Below are 23,190 nucleotides of genomic sequence, written 5' to 3' on the forward strand. Positions count from 1 at the left end.
GGTGACTTCAGTGAGACCTCCAGAATTCTCATTTGACTTGCAATTACATTCCTTCTGTGATTCCTTTTTTGTGAACTAAGGGTTCACTAATCAGTGACTATTTAACAGGCCAACACTACTCCTTTTCCCTTTCCTCTTGCTCAGCTCAGTTTGTCTGTGTCACTTCTGCTGGGACTCCAGCAGCTCTTCCTGAGTCCTCACAGGGACTCAGAGCACCCAAGGTAACTTAGTGTTCATCTGAAAATCACAGGATATTTTGAGGACCGTAATGGGTTTACAAAGGGGATCAATGATGGAACTGAAAAAGCAGTAAGGCTTCTGTCAGACCAGGCCCAGATCATCCCAATAACTGTTGTCTGGGATTTAACTGAACTGACATATATTTTCCATGTGATCCCAGTGGATATAATCACATCCCCAAACCACAACCATAAATGTGATGGATGGATGTGCTTGTGGAAAAGCCAAGGCCTGAAAAGGCACCACTGGGTCACAGCATCACCGTAAGGAATCTGTTCATCCAGACATAAAAAATATCAGCAATTGTGCTCAAAGCAGAGTGTTCTGTTTTGAAAGACAGGTGTTTGTTAAGGAAAGCAGAAGCCTCCTTTTGGACTGAAAAATGTGATTCTTCCTTTTTATAGATTATTATGATTTTGAAATAAAGGGAGTTTTCAGGCAAAGATATGGGGGTAAGAATAACAGTTCTTTACTAGTATAACTAACAAAACAAACAAAAACAACAACAGCTATAAAATTAGCCACAAACAAAACAATAACTTAGTTCTAGTCTTTTCTGGTTGCAAGCACCTTTTCCCTGAGCTGCAGTTCCCAGCGCTAAGGGCAGGCAGGTCCCACAAAGCTACAGAAGGGCTACGAGTGATAGCAGCACTGTCCCACAGTGAAAAAGAAAGATGGAGAGAGCCCTTCACTCACGGTGTCAGTCCCAGTGCTCAGCAAAGTGCTGAATGATGGTAAGTTAAAGCAAGAAAAAACAGCAGTGCAGGGTCCGACAGCAGTGAGGATGGCTCCCAGCGCTGAATGACAGCGATGAAACAGAGGCGGCAATCATCCTTTTCGTCCTAACTCTGCAAAAGAAATAAACCAAGCCAAAGCCTTTTGTTTCCTCTTTTAAATGTTTAAATTTTGTGAGGTTTTCCTTCTCTTTCCCCTCCCCCTTGCCACCAAAACCTAGTCAACAAGTATCTTAACATGACAATAAAGAAAATTCCACAAAAGAAAAAGAAAAAAAACTAACCCTCAACACAGGGTTTGTAAGGAAAGGCTTTTTTTTGTTTTTAATGCAATCTGCTAGGAAAGCTGGAAGTACAGATAAGATTTTGGATACACATACCAAGGTCTGATGAAGGGTTTATGTTGCCTGAAAGCCTTGCCAAATTAAGTAACGGGCCAGTTGATATCTAAGTGAAGTAATAAAAATAAGATAAAAATAAGGTTCTCTCTTTTTGATTGGAGTGACTAACCACAGTATTAGATCCCATGTTCTGTTTTAAGACAAATTAAAATGCTGGTGAAGCCATGCATTCTTATTTACTCATCAGGAGTGTAATAAGACTTGTTTCACTAAAGGCAGCTGAAATCAAAAGAAAGAAATGGAACATTTTGTACTTTCCCTATGTTATATCTGTGTTTGGGATAGAGTTCTCCCTCCCCTGCCTGTGCAGCTCCCGGCTCCTCCCCGGGCCCTTCTCCCTGGCACTCCAACCTGGGCACACCAGCAAAAGCACACTCTGCTCAGCATGTGTGCCCCAAGTGCCTTTCTTGCCACCTACAAGAATCCATAACAATAATTTAGAGCAGGATTTCAAAATCCATGCCGATAACCAAAGGGAAGACCAGCAAAAGCTGGTCAGGATCAGCCCTCACTGAAGTGTTGTCTGATAACCCATCTCAACACCACAGTGACACTACAGCTTAAAGGTGTTTTAGGTGCTCTTCACAGCCTACTGATCTACTTATGAAACTCTTTTCACTCAAACTTTGCAACCCCGTGTGACCTCTAACAACCCAAAACTTCAACTGAGAAGAAAAATGAAACAATACAATCCTACCAAAAGGGGTATCCACAACACAGTGTAGCAGCCAGTCACAATTACCTATATTTCAAGTACGTATGTACCTAATTGTATGACCCAGTTGAGCTGTGGCATGTTAACAGAAAAATTATAATAATCTTGATCTTCTGTTTCTTTTTATTGAGCTATATACATATATTCATATACACACACATACATATAGTCACCTCAGGCAGCCAGCCAATATAACAGCTGCACCAGCTGTGAACTGATGGAAAAGACAACAAATCTCCTCCATGTCATGGATCTCAAAGTAAGGATACACTCATTAATTTAGTCTTAAATTATTTGCTTGATTAAATTATAATTAAGTTATAAGGACTTCAGTACTTTTCTAGGAAACCTCTCATTGTGTTGATCCCATTTGGCTACTTAACAATTACTTCTTCCCCAGCCTTTAAATAATGATAGACAGGCACCATTCTACCCAAGCCAGGGTTTCTTTATCAAGGTTACTGTCCACTAAAGATAGCCCTGAAACTCTTCTTATAAGATAGGTAAGATACATTTATTTTTGTATGACCTTGAATAAACTCCATAAAAACTCAGTGTCTCCTTTTCCACAAAGTAGAGTAATAGTTACTCCATTTAATTGTAGTAAATAGTTATTCCATCTGCACACAATGCAGAAAGACTGTATGAAAATCCCTCTGTTGTCATAATACAGAAATTAGAAATTCTAGCAGAAAAATACTAAAGCTGTACAGTCAATGAACCAAGTGAGGGAAGCATTCAAACAGATGTTTAAAACCACTCTTGTTCTGCATTATTTTCCTTAAGAGACTCATTCTCATTTGAAGTCACTTCCTCAACTGGGATCAATGTGTACTATACCATATTTATTATTTTGGGTTAACAGAACTACTTTGGGACTCAAATAATAACATAAAAGAGAAGTACTAAGGTTCCCTGGCCTTTAGTATGATTTCTGAATCAAAAAAAACCCTCCCAAAGCCCAAGAATCAAGACTATAAAAGTTTCAGTTAAAACCTCCTTTAGCTCTGAGAGTTACAAATGATCATTTCCACTATCCTGAAAATGGAACCAATGAACACAAAGACCATTAAAACAATTAAGGGTTCTTTCATTCATTTTTGATGTCTTACATATCATACGTTCAATAACTTTGAGATTTGACTCAATTCTTTGATTTCTAGCCAATGCCTTGGCAGCGTTTCCATTCAGTTCAGGGCAAAATACAAAATATTCAGTGCAAGAGGGGAATTACTTATGTCTGTATGAATTAGCTCTTACAACTTTTTGGAGAAGATACACCATCAGTAGCAGATAAAACTGCATAATTTAGGCTACTGTCACCTAAGCTCCATTTGACAGGAAAGAAAATATACTCAGCATTTGCCTGTGATGATTTTTTATTGCTCTGCAACACTCTCTAATGCCTTCCAGCAGCACTGAGGACAATTTGTTCATCTCTCTCAATAATCAAAATGTGTTTTGACTAGTAAGTTCCTATTTAGTTTTTCTTAATGGGAGTATTTTCCAGATGTTGTGTTAGTCTAGTCATCCAGGCCCTCTTCCAAGCCCTGTGGAAAGTTTGCTGTCATGAGCTGTCATTGGTGGTGTGTTTAACAAGCTGCCTAATTACCTGACCCCAGCCCAGTTCCAAAGCAATATATAAGGACTCTGGAACAGCTGTGTGAGCAGACACACTCTCTGCTAGGTAAGTGCTACACCTGTCTCTATCCAGAGCTCTTCTTCAATAGGAAAACAAGGAACTGGGACAGAAAACCCAGAGTTTTCCTTCTGAAAGATTTACTTTTAGCCTATTGACATATTTCAGTGTTAGGTTATGGTTTATAAAACTATGTTTCTGAATAACTAGTGTCCTGTCAGTATTTGATTTTATTATAGATTTTCTTGTATCAGTATTATAACTTTAAATATTGTTGTGATGAAGTGTACCCATGTTAGAAGATGACTGTGACTTCATGTAATAAAATTCTGAAAAAATTTATTTCTATTACTTGTTAATAATGCATTCCTATAGTCCTACTATAGAATTTAATGGCTAACTGGCTAGTAATCAAGAGGCAATTTATGGAGTAATTATACATTTGCAAATTTTCCTTGAACAGTTTTATTATTTATTTTCTGGGATTTTTTTATCAAACTAGTCTTATATATAAAGATATGCACTGCATTTTTTAAATTATGAATTAAGTGAATTGCAGATAGTGATGTGAGATTATTTATTTTTAGGAATGATGTCATACCTGAAAGTTATGATCATATGGAACATACTTTGTTTATCTCTGGTGGTCCTTTCACTGTCCTTGATTCCAGAAGTGTCTTCTCAAGGTACTGTAACACACAAAGCCAAAAGGAGGGTGTATAGGAGTGTGTGTCTGATACACATTAAGAATATTTCAAATGCATCTTCATAAAACTACTAAGTTCTAGAATTTTATTCAAACAGAAAATATGATTCAGTTTTATCATTGCTGAATATTTTCAAAAATTAATTTTATAGCGTAGCATGGTCCTCTTTTTCTGAGGAATAACATGAAAATATAAATATAATGCAAAATGTGTATGAACCTATTACTTTCTCTGTAGAGAATCTACAGAGCCTCTTGCCCTTACACTGACATATTTAGCCCTAGTGATTTGCAGGTCGATTTAGGAAGAATCTAACATGAGAATATCCACAAAGGTTGGCTAGAAGTTTTTCAATAAGCTCGGAGAAAGAAATGTCTCTACCTTGCTAAGTGCTTTCCCATTAATTGCACCATTATTACACCACTGAGATGGAATTATTTGGGGAATTATTTGTCTAATGACACTCTAAGCTCTATAATTGATTCCTAACTAAAGTAACACTGTTATGGTGAAGCAGAACATGCCACCTGACAAATCCTGTGCTGTTGCAGTTCTCTGGTAGCTCCCAGATTTTCAGGAGGACAACACTGGGTTATTACTTGCTGGTAGAAAATGATTTATTACTACCTGATAGCAGAAGGCACAATGTCATGTATCCAAGCATCTCCTCAGAACACTCCCTGTGCCAGATGTGACCTTACAATGACCCCTTGATAACTGATGCCTTCCCACCAGTTTCAGCAAAAGTCAAGACTTTTGCCAACAGCAACCAGGACCATTCTGGCAGTTTCCTTACGAGTAACTCCATAACTTAAAAGTCATAAACTTAAAAGAAACAAATTAATGAAGAGGTATAACTATTGGACTACTATATATTAAGAGTATAGCTATTTGACTTATTTTCTTTCCATAAAGGAAGAAGGGTTCAATATATTGAGCATATATGCATAAAGGAAGATGTCCATCTTGTCTTTTCAACTGCTGTATTAATAGTGCAGTAACTCAAGTCCATTAATGTCTCCAGTTATCCCGTGGTTCCACATTTCTATTTGTAGCAAAGTAGTAACAACCATTACAAGTACTGGCTGAAAACCACAGTATAGGTAATAGATATAATATCTGTTATCCCATGCTCCTCCTTCAGGCACACAGATGTGGAATGTGCACTGTTAGAAATTGTCTTTGGTGTTGTGTTGTGTTACATGTTATTTCCTTGTTCTTCCTCAATGTTTCAGCTGATTATCTGTTTGAGACTGCTGATTGTTCAGCTTCTTTGTTTGTATTTAGGGGCGCTTCACTTGTGGTCCTGCATGTTTCATTGCCAGAAGAAGCTGTTAGCTGGCTGTGTTAACAGATACTTCACAGAGGAAGGGGAGGGTTGCAGGGTGAATATCCGATTTGGTAGCAGAAGGTAGCAAGGCACGGCAGAGATGGTGCAGATAACAGCAACACATCAGGAGGTGTCTTGCTTTAACCTGTGAGCATTCCATTTCTTATTATCCAGCATTTCTCAGCAGTCTGGCAGTAAAGCCATTGTGGGATAAGCTTTTCTGTTAGTCTGCTATAGTAAGTAATCTTGTGATTAACAAACTGTACTTCACAGGATTTGCAGGATCCCAACTGTTCTTAACCTTAGAGCTGATACCAAATTCTTCTCTGACATAAGGGAAAAAAACATAGTGTAGGGAGTAGGCAGATTTTGAAACTTCTAATAAAAATGGCTTCAGGAACCTGTATTTATTATGACAATGCTCTCCAGTTTCCAAGCTAACCTGATTAAATGGGTTATTAGGAACAGCATTACCAACAGCAAAAATTAGACACCTAGGGGTGTGGAGATGCACACGTATTGCCATAGAGAGGGTGAATAAAATTGGAGAATAAATCAGCAAAGCTGATATACTGTCTAAGGGGCTAGTTGGGATGCCTGTGGTCATACTGTAGAACCAATCCTCAAGGACTCCTTAGTTTTCAGAAGAAACAGGTTAAGTTAGCCGAGGGGAAGACCCCTCTAACCTGAACACGTGCTGCTGCTGGTCTTCAGGCTGGCTCAGAGCAAACCTCTGCTCCCCATGCCTTCAGGAGAAGTCACACCAGGTCCTCAGTGCCTGCAGTACAGAGTGAAGAAACCACATTCAGTAGGAGAAAAAAAAAAAAAAGAAAAAAAAAAAGAGAGAGAGAAACTTTACTCCTTTTCCATTCAGCATTTCCTTAAGGACTGTTGTGGTTTGGCAATGCTTACACCAGTGTTGTGCGATTTTAGATGTATCGAGCTGTACAGGGAGATGTGGGACAGGGTATTCTAGAGAGCATGACTGCCAGTGTGATTTTAACTGTCACCACTACATGGAGTGCTGCCCTGACTTCAGGAAAGTCTGCACAGTGGGTAAGTTCCCAAACACAGCCAGTTCCTCTCCTCAAAATCCCCCTCCCAGCTCCCTACCACACCAATGTCTTCTCTCTAAATGCTTAAATGTCTGTTTGTTCACTGTGTCCTTGTTCCCGCTAATACATGTATTGTTGTCCCCCTCAAATACTCAGGATAACCTCTTGCAATCCAAAGAAAATTGTATATCCCCAGGTTACTGCCAAGCAAAGAATATTACTTTTTACAAAAGCAGAATTAGGAAAGATAGGCAAAACCAGTTTAGTGTTTGTTTTCAACTCCTTAGTGCATTTGTACTGTATATGTCTGTCTCTGATACAAAGAAAAAAGGTGGTAAAAGCCAATTCAGGGTTTTGCAGAAAGAAATTCTGACATATTCTAACTCAAATTTAAGAAGGATGGATGCTGTGGGGTCTAATCCAAAGCCAGGATGTCCTTCCATGGACAAGAAATTGACTCTGGATCAGAACCATGTCCAGCGTCCGTTGGAAACAGTGGTTAGATGAGTATTAATTTATGCTTTATTTATAGGCAAAACTGTACAATGTGAATAAACACAGGTTTTTCAAACTGCTTTACTGAGCATTAAAAAGCATTTTCTTCAGAATCACCATTGTCAGAAATGTCAGGGATTTGGATAACAGTAGTTTGTTACACTACACTGTGGTTCCAGTAGGATTACAGAAGTAACAAATACTTCTTAGAATAAGCAACACCACTGAGTGTTGTTCAAAATGCAAACCTAGCATTCCCTAAAATTCCAGTTCTGCTGTCCCTGACACACACTGCAGACACTTTGCCCTTCAGTCTTCCCCATCCTCATTTTGCTTTGTGAGGGGGACATCAGCATTTCTCACAGCTGAAGATGCAGAGTCAGGCATTTTAATTATGTAGGTTATTTATTTATTGTGGGTAAGATTCTAAAGGTATTCTGGCTTCTACACAACATTTAACCAAAAGTTTAAGGCTAGAGGAAATCTTCCCTGCTCTACTCTAAATCACTGAGTCCAGGCAAGCACAGTAGATGCCATCCTGAGAGGATGCAGGCAGTTTGGCTAAGGACTGTTGTCCAGCTAGTGTGGAATCGACACTGACTAAATGACAGAAATGCCAGACATTATTTATGAATAAAAATTTCCCTAAGATAAGAAAAATAATTCTCACCTGTGCATGTGGGATGGATCCACTGTCATCTACACTGATTCCACAAGTACACTAATCCAAAGATATTCAGAATCTGCCTATACAGTAATCCTAATTTTTCTAGATAGTGATTTAACTGTAAAACATGATTTTATGCCTTGCATGCCACAGAGACAATGACTTCAGTAGAGATTTACATAGAGAAAGTGCTTTTTCTGAAGTCTGTAATAGCTGGGCACACACTCTCTAACACAATGTGAACATTATTTCATATGAAATAACAGTTTGGCCAATGAAGTTTCAGAAATTAACCAAAAATTAAATATTAAAATTATGTGGTTATTAATCATGTCAAAACATGGTATATAGTCCTTTAGTACTAATAATTTAAGAAGTGTAATAAACAGTTCCAAACCAGTCTCTTGGGGCAACGTGGTTAACTTGTTCACACAATTAGGTTGCAGTGTTTGCCTGAACATATGAGGTACACTCAGCTGTTACCCAATCAGGCCAATTACTCTTTTCAGAAATGCTTTGGTAGACACATCATTCTTATTGCAAAGGGATACCCTGGTGAACACCTTCCTGCAAACCCAGCCCAGAATTTAAATATCGCTTTTGAGATCACTACTCTGTGGCTGGGGCAGCAGAAGCCTCCTACGGTGGGACCTGGCTAAAGTGAATGCGGCGATCACGTTTTATTGCGCTCTCAATTCGCTGCCATGGCACAGTGCCCTTCTGGCAGTACTGCCTAATCCAAACCCCACAGTTACGGACAAATCCTGGATCAGACCAGGATAAGCACCTGATTTTATGGAGCTGCCCTTGGCACCAGCTCGAGCAAACGCCTTCACTGTAGAGGGGTCCCAACGTTCCGCGTGAGCCGGCCCAAAGCCTGACTGTGCTGCTCTGCCTCTACAGCCGCCTCCTGCGAGGGACGGTGCTTCGAGTCCTTCGAGAGGGGAAGGGAGTGTGACTGCGATGCTGACTGCGAGCGGTACGGCAAATGCTGCCCAGACTACGCCAAGCACTGTAAAGAGGGTAAGGCATTCCTCCACTACTGGTTTTCAAAGATGTATTTAAATAGAGGTGCTTTGCTTTACTGTAAGCAAAACTGTGCAGGCTTCGGTAACAACCGGACAAAAGAAAACAGAACAAAAATGACAAAACCTAATTTCACAAACAAATTGGCCAATTTCGCAAGCATGAACACTTTATAGAAACATATACCTTGGAAGCCATCACCAAGATGTGAATTCTGAGGGTACAGTTGTATTTTACATTAGGCTCTTTGGTCACTAGCCATGCTCTAACTATCAGAGTCCTTACTTAGAATACCACGTGTAAGGACAAGGTCCACACATCAGTAATAAAATTCAGTGAGGGAAGCTGGGCAGTCAGAACAGTTTTGTTTGGAAAAGACCTTTTGAGATCATTGTATCCAACCAATCCCCTAGCACTGCCAAGGCCACCACTAAAACATGTCCCCAAGTACCACATTCACACAGCTTTTAAATCCCTCCAGGGATGGGTACTCCAACTCTGCCCTGGGCAGCCTGGTAACCTAAATCTCCCCTGGTGCTCCTAGGGGTCATTTCCTCTTGTCCTATTCCATGTTCCTGGGAGCAGAGCCCAACACCCCCTGACAGCCTTCTCCTGTCAGGGGATTCTGCAGAGCCACAAGGCTGCCCCTGAGCCTCCTTTTCTCCAGGCTGAGCCCCTTTCCCAGCTCCATCAGCTGCTCCTGGTGCTCCAGCCCCTTCCCCAGCTCTGTTCCCTTCCCTGGACACACTCCAGCCCCTCAAGGTCTCTCTGGCCATGAGGGCCCAGAACTGGACTCAGCACTCAAGGTCCCTCAGCTGTGCCAGCACAGGGCACAGCCACTGCCCTGGCACTGTGGCCACACCAGGGCTGGGACAGCCCAGGGGCCATTGGCCTCTGCTCCACCTGAGCACACCTGGGCTCACGTTCAGCCACTGTCACCAGCACCCCCAGGGCCTTTTCCACTAGGCAGATGAATAAATGAATTGCCGTAAAAAGCTGAGTTCATATTATAAAAACAAGGTGGAAGGTTCAATTTTATAGAAGGTTCAACTCCATAAAAATCCCCACCCATCCAAAAGTGGGGAATGGCTTGGGATAGCACTGTGCCTTGGGATAGCACTACCTGGACCTCCAGACCACTTGCTTTGGGTCACCACAGTCACTGGCAGCATATTAAAGATGCATATCCTAGATGTGCCCCGTCTCAAATCCAGTGTGGGAAGAGCAGCCCAAAACAGAAACCCATCCTGTGAGGCATGAGGGAGGAACTGGATGTTACATGTTCAATGTTCACACTGTAGCAAGAAAATTTAACACATTTTACCTTTAGGCTGCAAGTTCAGTCCAGGGCAGAATCAAACTGACCTGCAGTCACTTCTTTTGTCCTGTCCTTTTCTGCAGAGCCTGGTGGGGTTTCAGCTGAGCACAAAGGCACAGATGTGGAGGGGCAGTCCTGCCCTCATGTAGCTTTAAGGATACCAGCAAAGGAACTCTAAAAGTCAACAACAGATTACGTTTAATTTCATCATGTTCTTAAACTTTCTGGTACCTACAGACCTAAACTAATTTCTGTCAATACACTTGACAAATGTGGCTTGGCACTGGGTTGCTGCATCCACAGAGCAGCCCACCTCCAAGGCAGCCAATTCCCAAAGCCTGCAGTGGAACACACAACATAAGTCACAGTTATCACTTGGTTCTCTTCACCCAAGTGGTCCCCACATGATTGGGGACCACTGGTTGCCACACGATTGCACAGTTATTCAGACTGAAATAGAATCTGTATTCAGCATTTTTGGCTGAATGTCTAGAGAAGTGTCTTAGAAGCATATCGAGGTGAATTTGCTGCTTTTGAGGCTGCTTAATATTTCTCTTTTTCTGTTGAGTTTTTCACACCCAAACACTCACAAAACACTATTAAACCCTTTCACTTCAGTTAAAATATAATGAAGAATTAATCAACCATTCCTAATATTAAAGGGTTTCTTCTATATTGTACTAAACTTGGCTATCAATTTTTGTCAAAAAATCCAGCAGAAATCCCCCAAACCACTGTACTCAGTATTCTATTTATACTATGTTTGAATAACAGAGAGATCTGTTAAACCTCTTGGAATAAATTTGCTGTTTCAGCATCCTCTGAGCATTTTTTTCTGTACAGTAAAGCCAAGTGTACAATGTATATCCAGAGCTCACAGTTATCTTCCCTGTCCTCCAGAAGCACTTTATTCCCTGAATACAAGTACACCCATAACCAAAATGTTCTCAATTGGCTTTCAAAGGAATCATTCAGCATTAACAACAATTTCTTCCTCAGTAAAGGTTTCAGGATGTAGTGAAATACCCAATCTTCCTTGCTTTGAGCACTAGCTTGCTGTGAAAGTAAATCTTTTGACACCGTGGTCATCCCTTGGAGACAAAAATTCCATTCCTCTTGTAAAAAGCTGATTACACACACCTCTGACAGTTACCAGCTCCCTTGGTTGGATCAAAATAATTTGGTCAGCTCCCTGAGCTCCATCATATTTTCTTCACAACTAACAAGTTCCTTCTACAAGACCATGCTAGTAGCTCATTTCCAATTGTACAATTTGACCAACAATAAATTACAATATATTATGTGGCTCTTACTGGATCCAACTGAAATTCCATTCACTCTTTGGAGCTGGAGAATCTGAACATAACCTCCTATCTCTCCTAAAACTCAGCCTACTAGAAGTTAGCTTAATACCCATGTTATTTCCTTAGTCCATGCCTGCTTTGTAGCTCCTGTCTCCTTCGAGGAAACCATTTCTTTTAAAATGACTCTCCAAAATAATCACTTGTGCAGAATTATCACATCTGAAGAACTGCAAGAGGATTATCAAAGTAAATTCTTGGCTAATGTGACAGCTCTCCTATTTCCACTAGAGCTAGTTATCCATAGTGAAAATCAAGTAGTGAAGTCATCTGAACTGCAGATCATAGAGCTCCACTCAGAATTCATCTATTTTCTCACCTCAAAATTCCCATTAGCTAATAATGCCTCACCTCAAACTTCTTGGAAAAATATTGTTCCCATCTGTGATGAAATGCTTCAGGATCCAAAGGGTATTTTTGCTCTTTTTCACACAAATATTTGTGTAAAGAATCCTATAGATAAAAAGAAACATACTTTTACATGGAAGATGATTACTGAAATTTTTTAAAAGCTCTTATACAGTTGACACCAAGCACCTATAAAGATAAAATAATCTGTTAATGGGACCACTTCTCTCTTTCAGCACACACAGAAAAGCCAACCCCGGAGACTCCTCCAGAAAACAAATCAACATCTAAAAGGTCCTCCACAGATGAGGAAGAGTCACCAGCGGAAGCTGTGGAAGGTAGGCGAGTATATGGATGCACCAGAATGGGTGTTACCAGAAGGAACACTCAAGACCATTTCCCTGCTCTGAAAATAGAAAGCTGAACCTAGACATTACCAGACAGTTACCAAGCTTGGAAGCACTTGGTTTATAAACTGATTACCTCACTGAGCCCTCAGGACTTTGAAGAGTTCACTTAGCACAGATGGTGCAGAGTGGTGATGTCTCCTGTGTCCCTACTGGATTTTCACACACATCCTCCATAAACAGGGTGCAGACCATTGTCAGTCTTGGACAGCATCCATGAACAGGAAGGGTGGGACAGTGCTGCACTGGCAGCACAGAAAGCACAGCACAGCTAGGTTCCTCTAGCTTTAATCAAGCCAGGCCTCACACTGCTTCAGAGAACACATCATTTATTCATTCTGACTGGAAAACATGCTGCTTTCCTGAGTTCTTTGGTACTGTGTTCCAGCATTTTAACTGATAACTCAAGAGACCAGTTTGAAACACAGTTGAAAAGAAATTAGAAGTTAGTCAATATTTTAATCCTCCCCCTCTCTTTTTATTTTTGTTTTAGATTTGGAGTATTTATTTCCTGCTGTTTAAATTTCCTATTACAAAAAACCAAACCAAACCAAAACAATAACAACAAAAAAACCACCAAACAAACCAAAAACAATATAGCGGGTTAAATGAAAGAAAATTAAGGAAATTCAAATAAACATAAACAGGATCACAGCTGGCTTATGGTATTTCAGACACATGGGATGTGAGTGAAACCTGCTCTGCAATACTCTGCTCACACTAAACACACAACTTTGGTGAAAACAGAACTAAACTGCAAAATCACAGAGAGAATACTTAGGAACAGATTGAAATGCAGAAGCATTTACTGTTCTTTTTGCTGAGTATCAACAATTTGATTCAAATCAATGTAACAATAAAATTGTTAACAGGTAAAATGTAACAGGTAAAATGAGCCTTAAATCCACACAATCACAATGAGGAAAACAACTCAAAGAATAAAGACGGAGCAGGAGATGCAGTCAGGGCTCTGCGTTCAGGAATTGTTTTCCTCCTGCTTCCCGACCTCTCTCCTCCAATTCCAGGTTGTTGGTACACATTGAGTTATAATGTAGGGCAATGGGATAAATCAAAACAAGACTGAGAAGGGAAGTGTTTTGTTAGGAGGACTATTTTATATAGTGACTTCCCACCCATGAATGCAGCAGGAAACCCCAGGCAGCCTCACCTACAAGCACCAAACTAAAGCCTGAATGTGGGGCAGCACCAGGCTGGCCAAAAGGGATCACCAAAAACTGAGCTGAGCTGCTGCAAAGTGCCATGCAGACAAAAGGAACTCCCATTTTACCCAGTCCAGGTTAGTTTGGCCATTCAAAAAAGATCTTGCAATTCCAAAGGAAGCATTTATAGCTAATGGGTATAATGTATTTACAGGCAATACCTACCTGCATGGCAATTCCAATGGTGGAACTGAATTTGTATTTGTTTTGTAGATCCTGAAAACCAAGTGACCACTCCTGCTCCAAGTACAGAACTTGCAGAGACAACCCTTGCAGCCACAGAGGCCCCAACTACCAAGGAAGACAGTCCCACAACCCCAAAGATAGAGGATGCAACCCCTGAGGCCACAGAAGAACCAGTGACCGAAGCCGACCTTCACACTCCGGACACGACAGAAGATGTAACCCCTGAAGCCACAGAGGAACCAGAGAAAGAAGTGGACACTACCGACCTCCTCCCAATACAAGATCCAACCCCTGACGCCACCGAGGCACCAGAAACTGAGACGGAGCAACCCAGCACCCCCACATCAGAGGAGACAACCCCAGAGGAGCCCACAACCCCCACACCAGAGGAGACAACCCCAGAGGAGCCCACAACCCCTAAACCAGAGGAGACAACCCCAGAGGAGCCCACAACCCCCACACCAGAGGAGACAACCCCAGAGGAGCCGACAACCCCCAAACCAGAGGAGACAACCCCAGAGGAGCCGACAACCCCCAAACCAGAGGAGACAACCCCAGAGGAACCGACAACCCCCACACCAGAGGAGACAACCCCAGAGGAGGTGACAACCCCGAAAGCAGAGGAGACAACTCCAGAGGAGCCGACAACCCTGAAAGCAGAGGAGACAACTCCAGAGGAGGTGACAACCCCTAAACCAGAGGAGACAACCCCAGAGGAGCCGACAACCCCCACACCAGAGGAGACAACGCCAGAGGAGGTGACAACCCCTAAACCAGAGGAGACAACCCCAGAGGAGCTGACAACACCTACACCAGAGGAGACAACCCCAGAGGAGGTGACAACCCCTAAACCAGACGAGACAATTCCAGAGGAGCCGACAACCCCGAAAGCAGAGGAGACAACGCCAGAGGAGGTGACAACCCCCAAACCAGAGGAGACAACCCCAGAGGAACCGACAACCCCTAAACCAGAGGAGACAACTCCAGAGGAGCCAACAACCCCCACACCAGAAGAGACAACGCCAGAGGAGCCAACAACCCCTAAACCAGAGGAGACAACCCCAGAGGAGCCGACAACCCCTAAACCAGAGGAGACAACTCCAGAGGAGCCAACAAGCCCCACACCAGAGGAGACAACGCCAGAGGAACCGACAACCCCTAAACCAGAGGAGACAACCCCAGAGGAATCGACAACCCCCACACAAGAGGAGAAAACCCCAGAGGAGGTGACAACCCCGAAAGCAGAGGAGACAACTCCAGAGGAGCCGACAACCCCCAAACCAGAGGAGACAACTCCAGAGGAGGTGACAACCCCTAAACCAGAGGAGACAACCCCAGAGGAGCTGACAACACCCACACCAGAGGAGACAACCCCAGAGGAGGTGACAACCCCTAAACCAGACGAGACAATTCCAGAGGAGCCGACAACCCCGAAAGCAGAGGAGACAACTCCAGAGGAGGTGACAACCCCCAAACCAGAGGAGACAACCCCAGAGGAATCGACAACCCCCACACCAGAGGAGACAACCCCAGAGGAGGTGACAACCCCAAAAGCAGAGGAGACAACTCCAGAGGAGCCGACAACCCCCAAACCAGAGGAGACAACTCCAGAGGAGGTGACAACCCCTAAACCAGAGGAGACAACCCCAGAGGAGCCGACAACCCCCACACCAGAGGGGACAACCCCAGAGGAGGTGACAACCCCTAAACCAGAGGAGACAACGCCAGAGGAGGTGACAACCCCTAAACCAGAGGAGACAACCCCAGAGGAGCCCACAACCCCTAAACCAGAGGAGACAACCCCAGAGGAGCCGACAACCCCCAAACCAGAGGAGACAACCCCAGAGGAGGTGACAACCCCTAAACCAGAGGAGACAACGCCAGAGGAGACAACAACCCCTAAACCAGAGGAGACAACCCCAGAGGAGCCGACAACCCCGAAAGCAGAGGAGACAACTCCAGAGGAGGTGACAACCCCTAAACCAGAGGAGACAACCCCAGAGGAGCCGACAACCCCCACACCAGAGGGGACAACCCCAGAAGAGGTGACAACCCCTAAACCAGAGGAGACAACGCCAGAGGAGACAACAACCCCTAAACCAGAGGAGACAACGCCAGAGGAGACAACAACCCCTAAACCAGAGGAGACAACCCCAGAGGAGCCCACAACCCCTAAACCAGAGGAGACAACCCCAGAGGAGCCCACAACCCCTAAACCAGAGGAGACAACCCCAGAGGAGCCGACAACCCCCAAACCAGAGGAGACAACCCCAGAGGAACCGACAACCCCGAAAGCAGAGGAGACAACTCCAGAGGAGCCAACAACCCCCAAACCAGAGGAGACAACCCCAGAGGAGCCGACAACCCCCAAACCAGAGGAGACAACCCCAGAGCAGCCAACAACCCCTAAACCAGAGGAGACAACCCCAGAGGAGCCGACAACCCCCAAACCAGAGGAGACAACCCCAGAGGAGCCGACAACCCCCACACCAGAGGAGACAACCCCAGAGCAGCCAACAACCCCTAAACCAGAGGGGACGACAACCCCAAAACCAGAGGAGACAACCCCAGAGGAGCCGACAACCCCCAAACCAGAGGAGACAACCCCAGAGCAGCCAACAACCCCTAAACCAGAGGAGACAACCCCAGAGGAGGTGACAACCCCTAAACCAGAGGAGACAACCCCAGAGGAAGTGACAACCCCTAAACCAGAGGAGACAACCCCAGAGGAGCCGACAACCCCTAAACCAGAGGAGACAACCCCAGAGGAGTTGACAACCCCTAAACCAGAGGAGACAACAACCCCCACACCAGAGCAGCCGACAACCCCCAAACCAGAGGAGACAACCCCAGAGGAGCCGACAACCCCCAAACCAGAGGAGACAACCCCAGAGGAGGTGACAACCCCTAAACCAAAGGAGACAACCCCAGAGGAGGTGACAACCCCTAAACCAGAGGAGACAACCCCAGAGCAGCCAACAACCCCTAAACCAGAGGAGACAACCCCAGAGGAGGTGACAACCCCTAAACCAGAGGAGACAACCCCAGAGGAAGTGACAACCCCTAAACCAGAGGAGACAACCCCAGAGGAGCCGACAACCCCTAAACCAGAGGAGACAACCCCAGAGGAGTTGACAACCCCTAAACCAGAGGAGACAACAACCCCCACACCAGAGCAGCCGACAACCCCCAAACCAGAGGAGACAACCCCAGAGGAGCCGACAACCCCCAAACCAGAGGAGACAACCCCAGAGGAGGTGACAACCCCTAAACCAAAGGAGACAACCCCAGAGGAGGTGACAACCCCTAAACCAGAGGAGACAACCCCAGAGGAGCCGACAACCCCCAAACCAGAGGAGACAACCCCAGAGGAGGTGACAACCCCTAAACCAAAGGAGACAACCCCAGAGGAGGTGACAACCCCTAAACCAGAGGAGACAACCCCAGAGGAGGTGACAACCCCTAAACCAGAGGAAACAACTCCAGAAGTGGTGACAACCCCTAAATCAGAAGAGCCAACAACTCCCAAACCAGATGAGCCAACAACAAAGGCGGACTCTTCCACCACCCCCAAACCTGAAGAGTCAACCCCAGATGAACCTACAACCACTGCAGACTCTCCCACTACCCCTAAACCTGAGGAAACAACCCCAGAAGAAACTACAACCAAAGCAGACTCTCCCACCAGCCCTAAAGCAGAGAATGATGACTCTCCAACCAGCCTTGCAGCCCATGAGTCCAATACCCCTGCCAGTGAAACCACGGCTTCTCTGGGCAATGCTGCAACCACAACAGCTGGGAAGGACTCCGCCACACTTGAGGCAGGCACAATGCTTTCAGATACCACAATGGAGAACATGGAGACAACAACAACACAGAAAGATAGAACTACTCTGCTTAAAGACATTTTCACTGCTGCAACTAGGAAAGACACAGTTACTGTAGCTATGGTGACAACAGCTAAACCAGGTGATTCTCCTAAAGGTATGGATGACATTCCAAACACAGCTCCTATGGCCAAGCAACCTGTCACTGCAGCAGCTGAATCAGAAACTTCTACAGACACCAAGACTGCAACAACAGCAGCCACAGCTCCCTCGCCTAATCCCACTGTGCTGGTAACAACCATCAAAGATTCAACTCCTCAACCCAATGAGGCTGTAACACTAAATGAAAAAGACACAACTACAGATACTGAGCAGGCTGGGCCAGCAGCAGACAAAGAGAGCCCAGGTGCTACTTGTGTTATTGTGGAGATGACAACAGCTGGTAAAAAAGAGGTAACAACCATCAAAGAAATGGACACCCCACCTGAAAAAGAAATGGAAGATGTCACTGAAAAGGCCCCTGGTATTGCCAAAGAAGATGTAACTACAGTTACCAAAGAAACCACAACAAGGGATAAAAAAGACACAATAGAAGAAATGTATCTTGTGTCTAATGGGACATCCAAGCCAACAATACATTTCCAGGAGGTCACTGAGGCCAGAGAAGAACCTCACCCAACTGAACCTGAAACTCTGCCAGTGAAGGAAGAGCCAGAGATAAACAAGCCTTTAATACAAGTTGGGGACCTGCCAATGTTCCCTGGAGAAACACAAGGTAAGTGCATTCCAACAGGTACAAAAACATCAGTAACTCAAGGGAACATGGCAGTGTCCCATGGGCAGCCAGAACCACAGCTCCCAATATCCTGAATACTGGAACCTCAGTTCTCAGCTGTGGAGTTACTTAAATCCACCAGGTAGTTTCGAACATGATCTAAATTAATTGGTTTCAGTAATTGGTCCTACTGAAAGTTGTTTGCTGTAAGTTTCTCTTCCTCCTGTTCACTATTGTAGAAGAGGGAAACAGACAAAAAGTAAAGGTAAAAAGATGACAAATTTCTAAATCCCGTGAAAAAATTGCTAGAAGTCAGGCTGCATATCCACTCTTGCTCATGGTACCTAACCTGGTACTTTCTAGCCATCTACTAAATATGTCATATAAAGGAGACAAGAAGTCTCTTGCCTCTGTGCTTTTAGTCACAGCCTTTTTCATGCCCTCTCTTTATTTTAGACAGACATGGCCTGCAGGTTCTTGAGCAATTTTTCAATCATACACTGAAAGACATTTTGGGGGAAAAAAGTTAGGGGTTTACATGCAAAATACTTGAATTTCAGTCTAAAAGAGATTAATCCTTCCTTTATATTTGCATATATATATATATATATATATTTAACTGAAAGAAAGCCTAAATACTTAAAAAAAAAAATAGAGGGAAGAGATACCACTGAAGCAGCTTAAAGGAACAATAAAATCCTAGAGTGTGGAGCAAGTCCATGAGAGATGTAGCATAGGAGGCGTTTGTAGGTGTTATCCTGAATTACAGGTACTTAGATGGCAATAAGCAAAGCCACCGACACCTGGTGGGTCACTCAGCACCAGAACCGAACTTCCTGAGACCACCTCCCCGAGGAGGAATCAATCCCTGCCCCATCGGCGGGGCCAAAGGAGAAAGCTAAAGACGTTCTTAAACCTTGAATAAACCCAGCTGGCTGTGTTTTGTAGAGAGCAAGAACGACGAGAAGGAGAAGGACCTGTGCAGCGGCAAGCCAGCGGACGGCATGGTAGCCCTGCCCAACGGTACCCTGGCCGTTTTCCGAGGTGAGACTGCTCCGAACATTCTCCACCTGTCCCGGCACGGCCCCGCTCCCCCTTCACCTGTCTGGCTCCGGCCCTGGCCACAGCCCTCCTCCTTCTCCCGCACAGAGCCGGAACTCCTCCCTCACCTTTCCCGGCCCCAATCCTTCATCGTCACCTCCTCCTCCACCTGTCCCGTGGCCCTTCCTCCTCTTTTTTCTCCCTCATTCGTCCCGGTGCCCTTCATCCCTCAGGAAACTCTCCCGAGCCCAGAGCCCGCCCCCCAGATCCCTCACGGGGCCGGTTCAGCCGCGTCCCCGGGGCAGGCCGTGCCGTCCCCTCGCTGTCCCCTCGCTGTCCCCTCGCTGTCCCCGGGGCAGGCCGTGCCGTCCCCTCGCTGTCCCCTCGCTGTCCCCGGGGCAGGCCGTGCCGTCCCCTCGCCGTCCCCGGGGCAGGCCGTGCCGTCCCCTCGCTGTCCCCTCGCTGTCCCCGGGGCAGGCCGTGCCGTCCCCTCGCTGTCCCCTCGCTGTCCCCTCGCTGTCCCCGGGGCAGGCCGTGCCGTCCCCTCGCTGTCCCCTCGCTGTCCCCGGGGCAGGCCGTGCCGTCCCCTCGCTGTCCCCTCGCTGTCCCCGGGGCAGGCCGTGCCGCCCCCTCGCTGTCCCCTCCCTGTCCCCTCACGCCTGTCCTTCCAGGTCACTATTACTGGCTGCTGAACGGCCGGACCCCGCCGACCACCAACCCCCGGCGGATCAGCGACGGCTGGGGCATCCCCTCGCCCATCGACTCCGTCTTCTCCAGGTGCAACTGCGATGGGAAAACCTTCTTCATCAAGGTGGGAGCAGTCCCGGCCCGCAGGATGGGGCAGCTGGGGGGGGGGGGGGGGGCTCAGCCTGGAGAAAAGGAGAGGCTCGGGGGAACCATTTGGCATTGCACTACTCCCTGACAGGAGGGGGCAGCCGGGGGGATTGGGGCTCTGCTCCCAGAGAACAACAGGATGAGAGGGAAGGGCCTCAGGCTGCAGAAAAAAATTGCCTAAACTTATTCTTAGTATGTTTCCCAACCTGAAATAAAATGCTGATGGAATGCCTATGCCTCATTAAAGCTGTTATGTAGTTATTTCCCAGTGAATCATTCAGTCTTGGAATTTAAGCTGCTTGTTGCATCTGTGAAAGTTTACGACTTTTAGAAAGGAAACCCCTTTGTTCAGTATTGTCTCTTAAAAATAAGCTTCTAAGATACTCTAGCCTTACTCAAAGGTTAAAAGGTTGCAGGATGTACTTAATGAAATTGTAATAGTTTCATCCCATTTGTAATGGATGTAGGAACGATTCCAGCCAGTTTTACAACATAGCTATCAAAGTATTAGTGTTTATTTATGGATTATTCTTCATGATTGTTTTGCAGTTCAATAACTAGGAATTAACTTTCTCTAAAGTTCTTTTTTTTTTTTAATCCCCTTAAATGCTCAGGGTCCCCTGTACTGGCGCTTCACTAATGGTGTTATGGATAAAGGTTATCCCAAACCTCTCGCAACTGGATTTGCAGGGTTAAGTGGGAGAATAGTAGCAACCCTCCCTGTGGCAAGATACAACAGCAGACCAGAATCTGTTTATTTTATCAAAAGAGGTAAGTCCTGTACACCCAAAGTTCAGGGAACATCAAAAGCTGCTTGAATTGCCTTAGTCAGGAATAAAACACCATTTCTCTGGACTCAAGACCTCTTTCTTTCAAACACAGAAACACAAATGATGCCAGTGTTCCAGGTGCTCAAAAATGGCCTGAAACTTAAAAAAAAAAAAATTGTATTAGTAGTTGGAGGTCTTTCAGTTCATTTTAAACCAGGTCTGCAACGGTGAGAATGCAGGAATCCAGCAGTGTAGTGACTAAACATTGAGATGAGTTTTATCTGGTGTTAAAGCTATTTTAGTCTCAAGTTAATTAGAGAAGGGAAAGCTTTTATATTGCTAGTTCATAACTATGTGTGGCAATTTCCAACTCAAGTAATTTCCTTATCCTACATGTATGCTATACTGCCACATGAATGTTATTTTTTTTATTGATTTCCTGTGCGTGATATGAATACAATGACATTTTCATACCTGATCAAGCTGGTGGTTGGGTGGGGGTGAAAGGGGGGTTAATTTACTCTTTTAAAACTAACAAAACAAACATGTGTTTTAGATGGAAACATGCAGCAGTACGTGTACAGACAAGAACCAGCCAAGAAATGTCAAAGAAGAGCTCGGGTCACCATCCGATACCCGGCGTTTGTCCCCAGGGTCGTCATCCGGCGACGCTTCCAGCGTGCCGTGCGAATGCCGACCGTCATCCGCACCGTCAGGATCAACCCCCACCCCTCTGGTAACGTGGGCTCTAAGGGTCTCTTACACAGATGCTTTCACCTCTGTGGGTTCCGACACAACATTGCGTTTGGAAGGTTTTAATGGCTGTAGGTGACACAGCTCCTCACGGAGGGTTCCCTTTGCTTGCAGGTGTTCTACGCAAGGAAGTCCAAATGACAACGTACTGGAGAGGGCTCCCCAAAGTTATCCACTCAACTCTCTCCGTGCCCAACCAGAACAAGCCCGATGGCTACGATTACTATGCCTTCTCTTACAGTAAGTCAAAACTAAAGCACATCATTGTAGACCTCAAAAGACATGGAAGGACAGGGGGAAAGAAAGAAGCTCCTATTATCACTTGTGGTACTACTTTCAGCACTACTGAGAAGTCCTGAGAATTAAAATGTTGCCCATAATCAAGAGATGTTTCTGTTAAAAATCAGTAGTTACAAGACAATGTGCAGCAATGAAATACAGAGGTTCAAAGCAGCCAACTGGGGAATGCATTGCCAGGGAGTTCAGCCTTGTAAAGTGACAAACCTTGCACTTAAATGAAGAATTATGTTAATAATAGACTGAAATCTTTGGATCGCTATACAGCAAGTTTTTCAATGGCTTCTATGGAATTACATTTCTGACAAAACACAGAAAGGAGGGAGGTGAACTACTTGACTTAGCTCAAAAAATTATTTATGATGCTGGATTAGGTAGACTTATTTCCCCAGCCAGGATCCTATATAACATTCCTCAGAGTTTTCTGCATTTAAAAGAAAATAGCAGCTCTAAGAACCAGGCATACCCAAATATAGGCTATTAAAGACCCTGTGAGTAAGATCTTGGAGGAATCAGCCTCACAGGCCCAGTCACACTCATGGACCATGGACTTCCCACTTCTGTACTGAGTGCAGGAGTGTTGTGGATGTAGTTTGTTTGATTTCCAAATTCCTAAGACTATTTCTGTGTTGTAGCAATGCAAGAATAATCTTCTCTGCTCCTGCTCTTGGGACAGATTTAATTATTAGCGGAGCTATAACACTTAACACAACCAAGGATACCTGAAAAATAAAGCTTAGGACAGAAATTTATTGTTGGAGCCTCTTAGCTCCCTATATGCACATGGAATGGAAAAATCTGTTATTCAGGCCTAAGTGACATTAAAATGCAGGCTTGAATTTGTGAATTATTCCTATGTATTAAATATAGGTTCTGGAATTTAATCCTGACTTCTCTTCCTTTCAGATCGGTACTACAGTTTGGATATTGGCAAAAGAATAGCACGACCTGTTACTGCTCTCACAGGAAAGACTGTATCCAAAGACTGGTACAACTGTCCCAGCAAGTGATGCACAGCAGAGAAGTTTAAAACAAGATGCCATT

General features: G+C 44.6%; 1 protein-coding gene across 1 annotated transcript; it reads left to right on the forward strand.

Moving 5' to 3' along the window:
* Positions 1-4,318: 4,318 nt before the first annotated feature.
* Positions 4,319-23,182, forward strand: PRG4 (proteoglycan 4). Its single transcript, XM_062497884.1, has 13 exons — positions 4,319-4,415; positions 6,700-6,822; positions 8,887-9,006; positions 12,273-12,374; positions 13,877-15,231; positions 15,271-17,262; positions 17,389-18,451; positions 19,400-19,495; positions 20,164-20,303; positions 20,941-21,097; positions 21,653-21,832; positions 21,964-22,089; positions 23,053-23,182. The coding sequence occupies exons 1-13, from the start codon at positions 4,319-4,321 to the stop codon at positions 23,154-23,156; spliced, it is 5,655 nt and encodes a 1,884-aa protein (XP_062353868.1). The 3' UTR covers positions 23,157-23,182.
* The last annotated feature ends 8 nt before the right edge of the window (positions 23,183-23,190 follow it).

This window comes from Cinclus cinclus, chromosome 8 (assembly GCF_963662255.1).
Source record: "Cinclus cinclus chromosome 8, bCinCin1.1, whole genome shotgun sequence".
NCBI classification, from domain to species: domain Eukaryota; kingdom Metazoa; phylum Chordata; class Aves; order Passeriformes; family Cinclidae; genus Cinclus; species Cinclus cinclus.

Coding starts and splice junctions, on each gene's coding strand:
- PRG4 (XM_062497884.1), top strand. CDS start 4,319: ATGATGTCATACCTGAAAGTTATGATCATATGGAACATACTTTGTTTA. Junction 12,375..13,876: donor ACCAGCGGAAGCTGTGGAAG/GTAGGCGAGTAT, acceptor TTTGTTTTGTAG/ATCCTGAAAACCAAGTGACC. Junction 22,090..23,052: donor TTACTATGCCTTCTCTTACA/GTAAGTCAAAAC, acceptor TCTTCCTTTCAG/ATCGGTACTACAGTTTGGAT.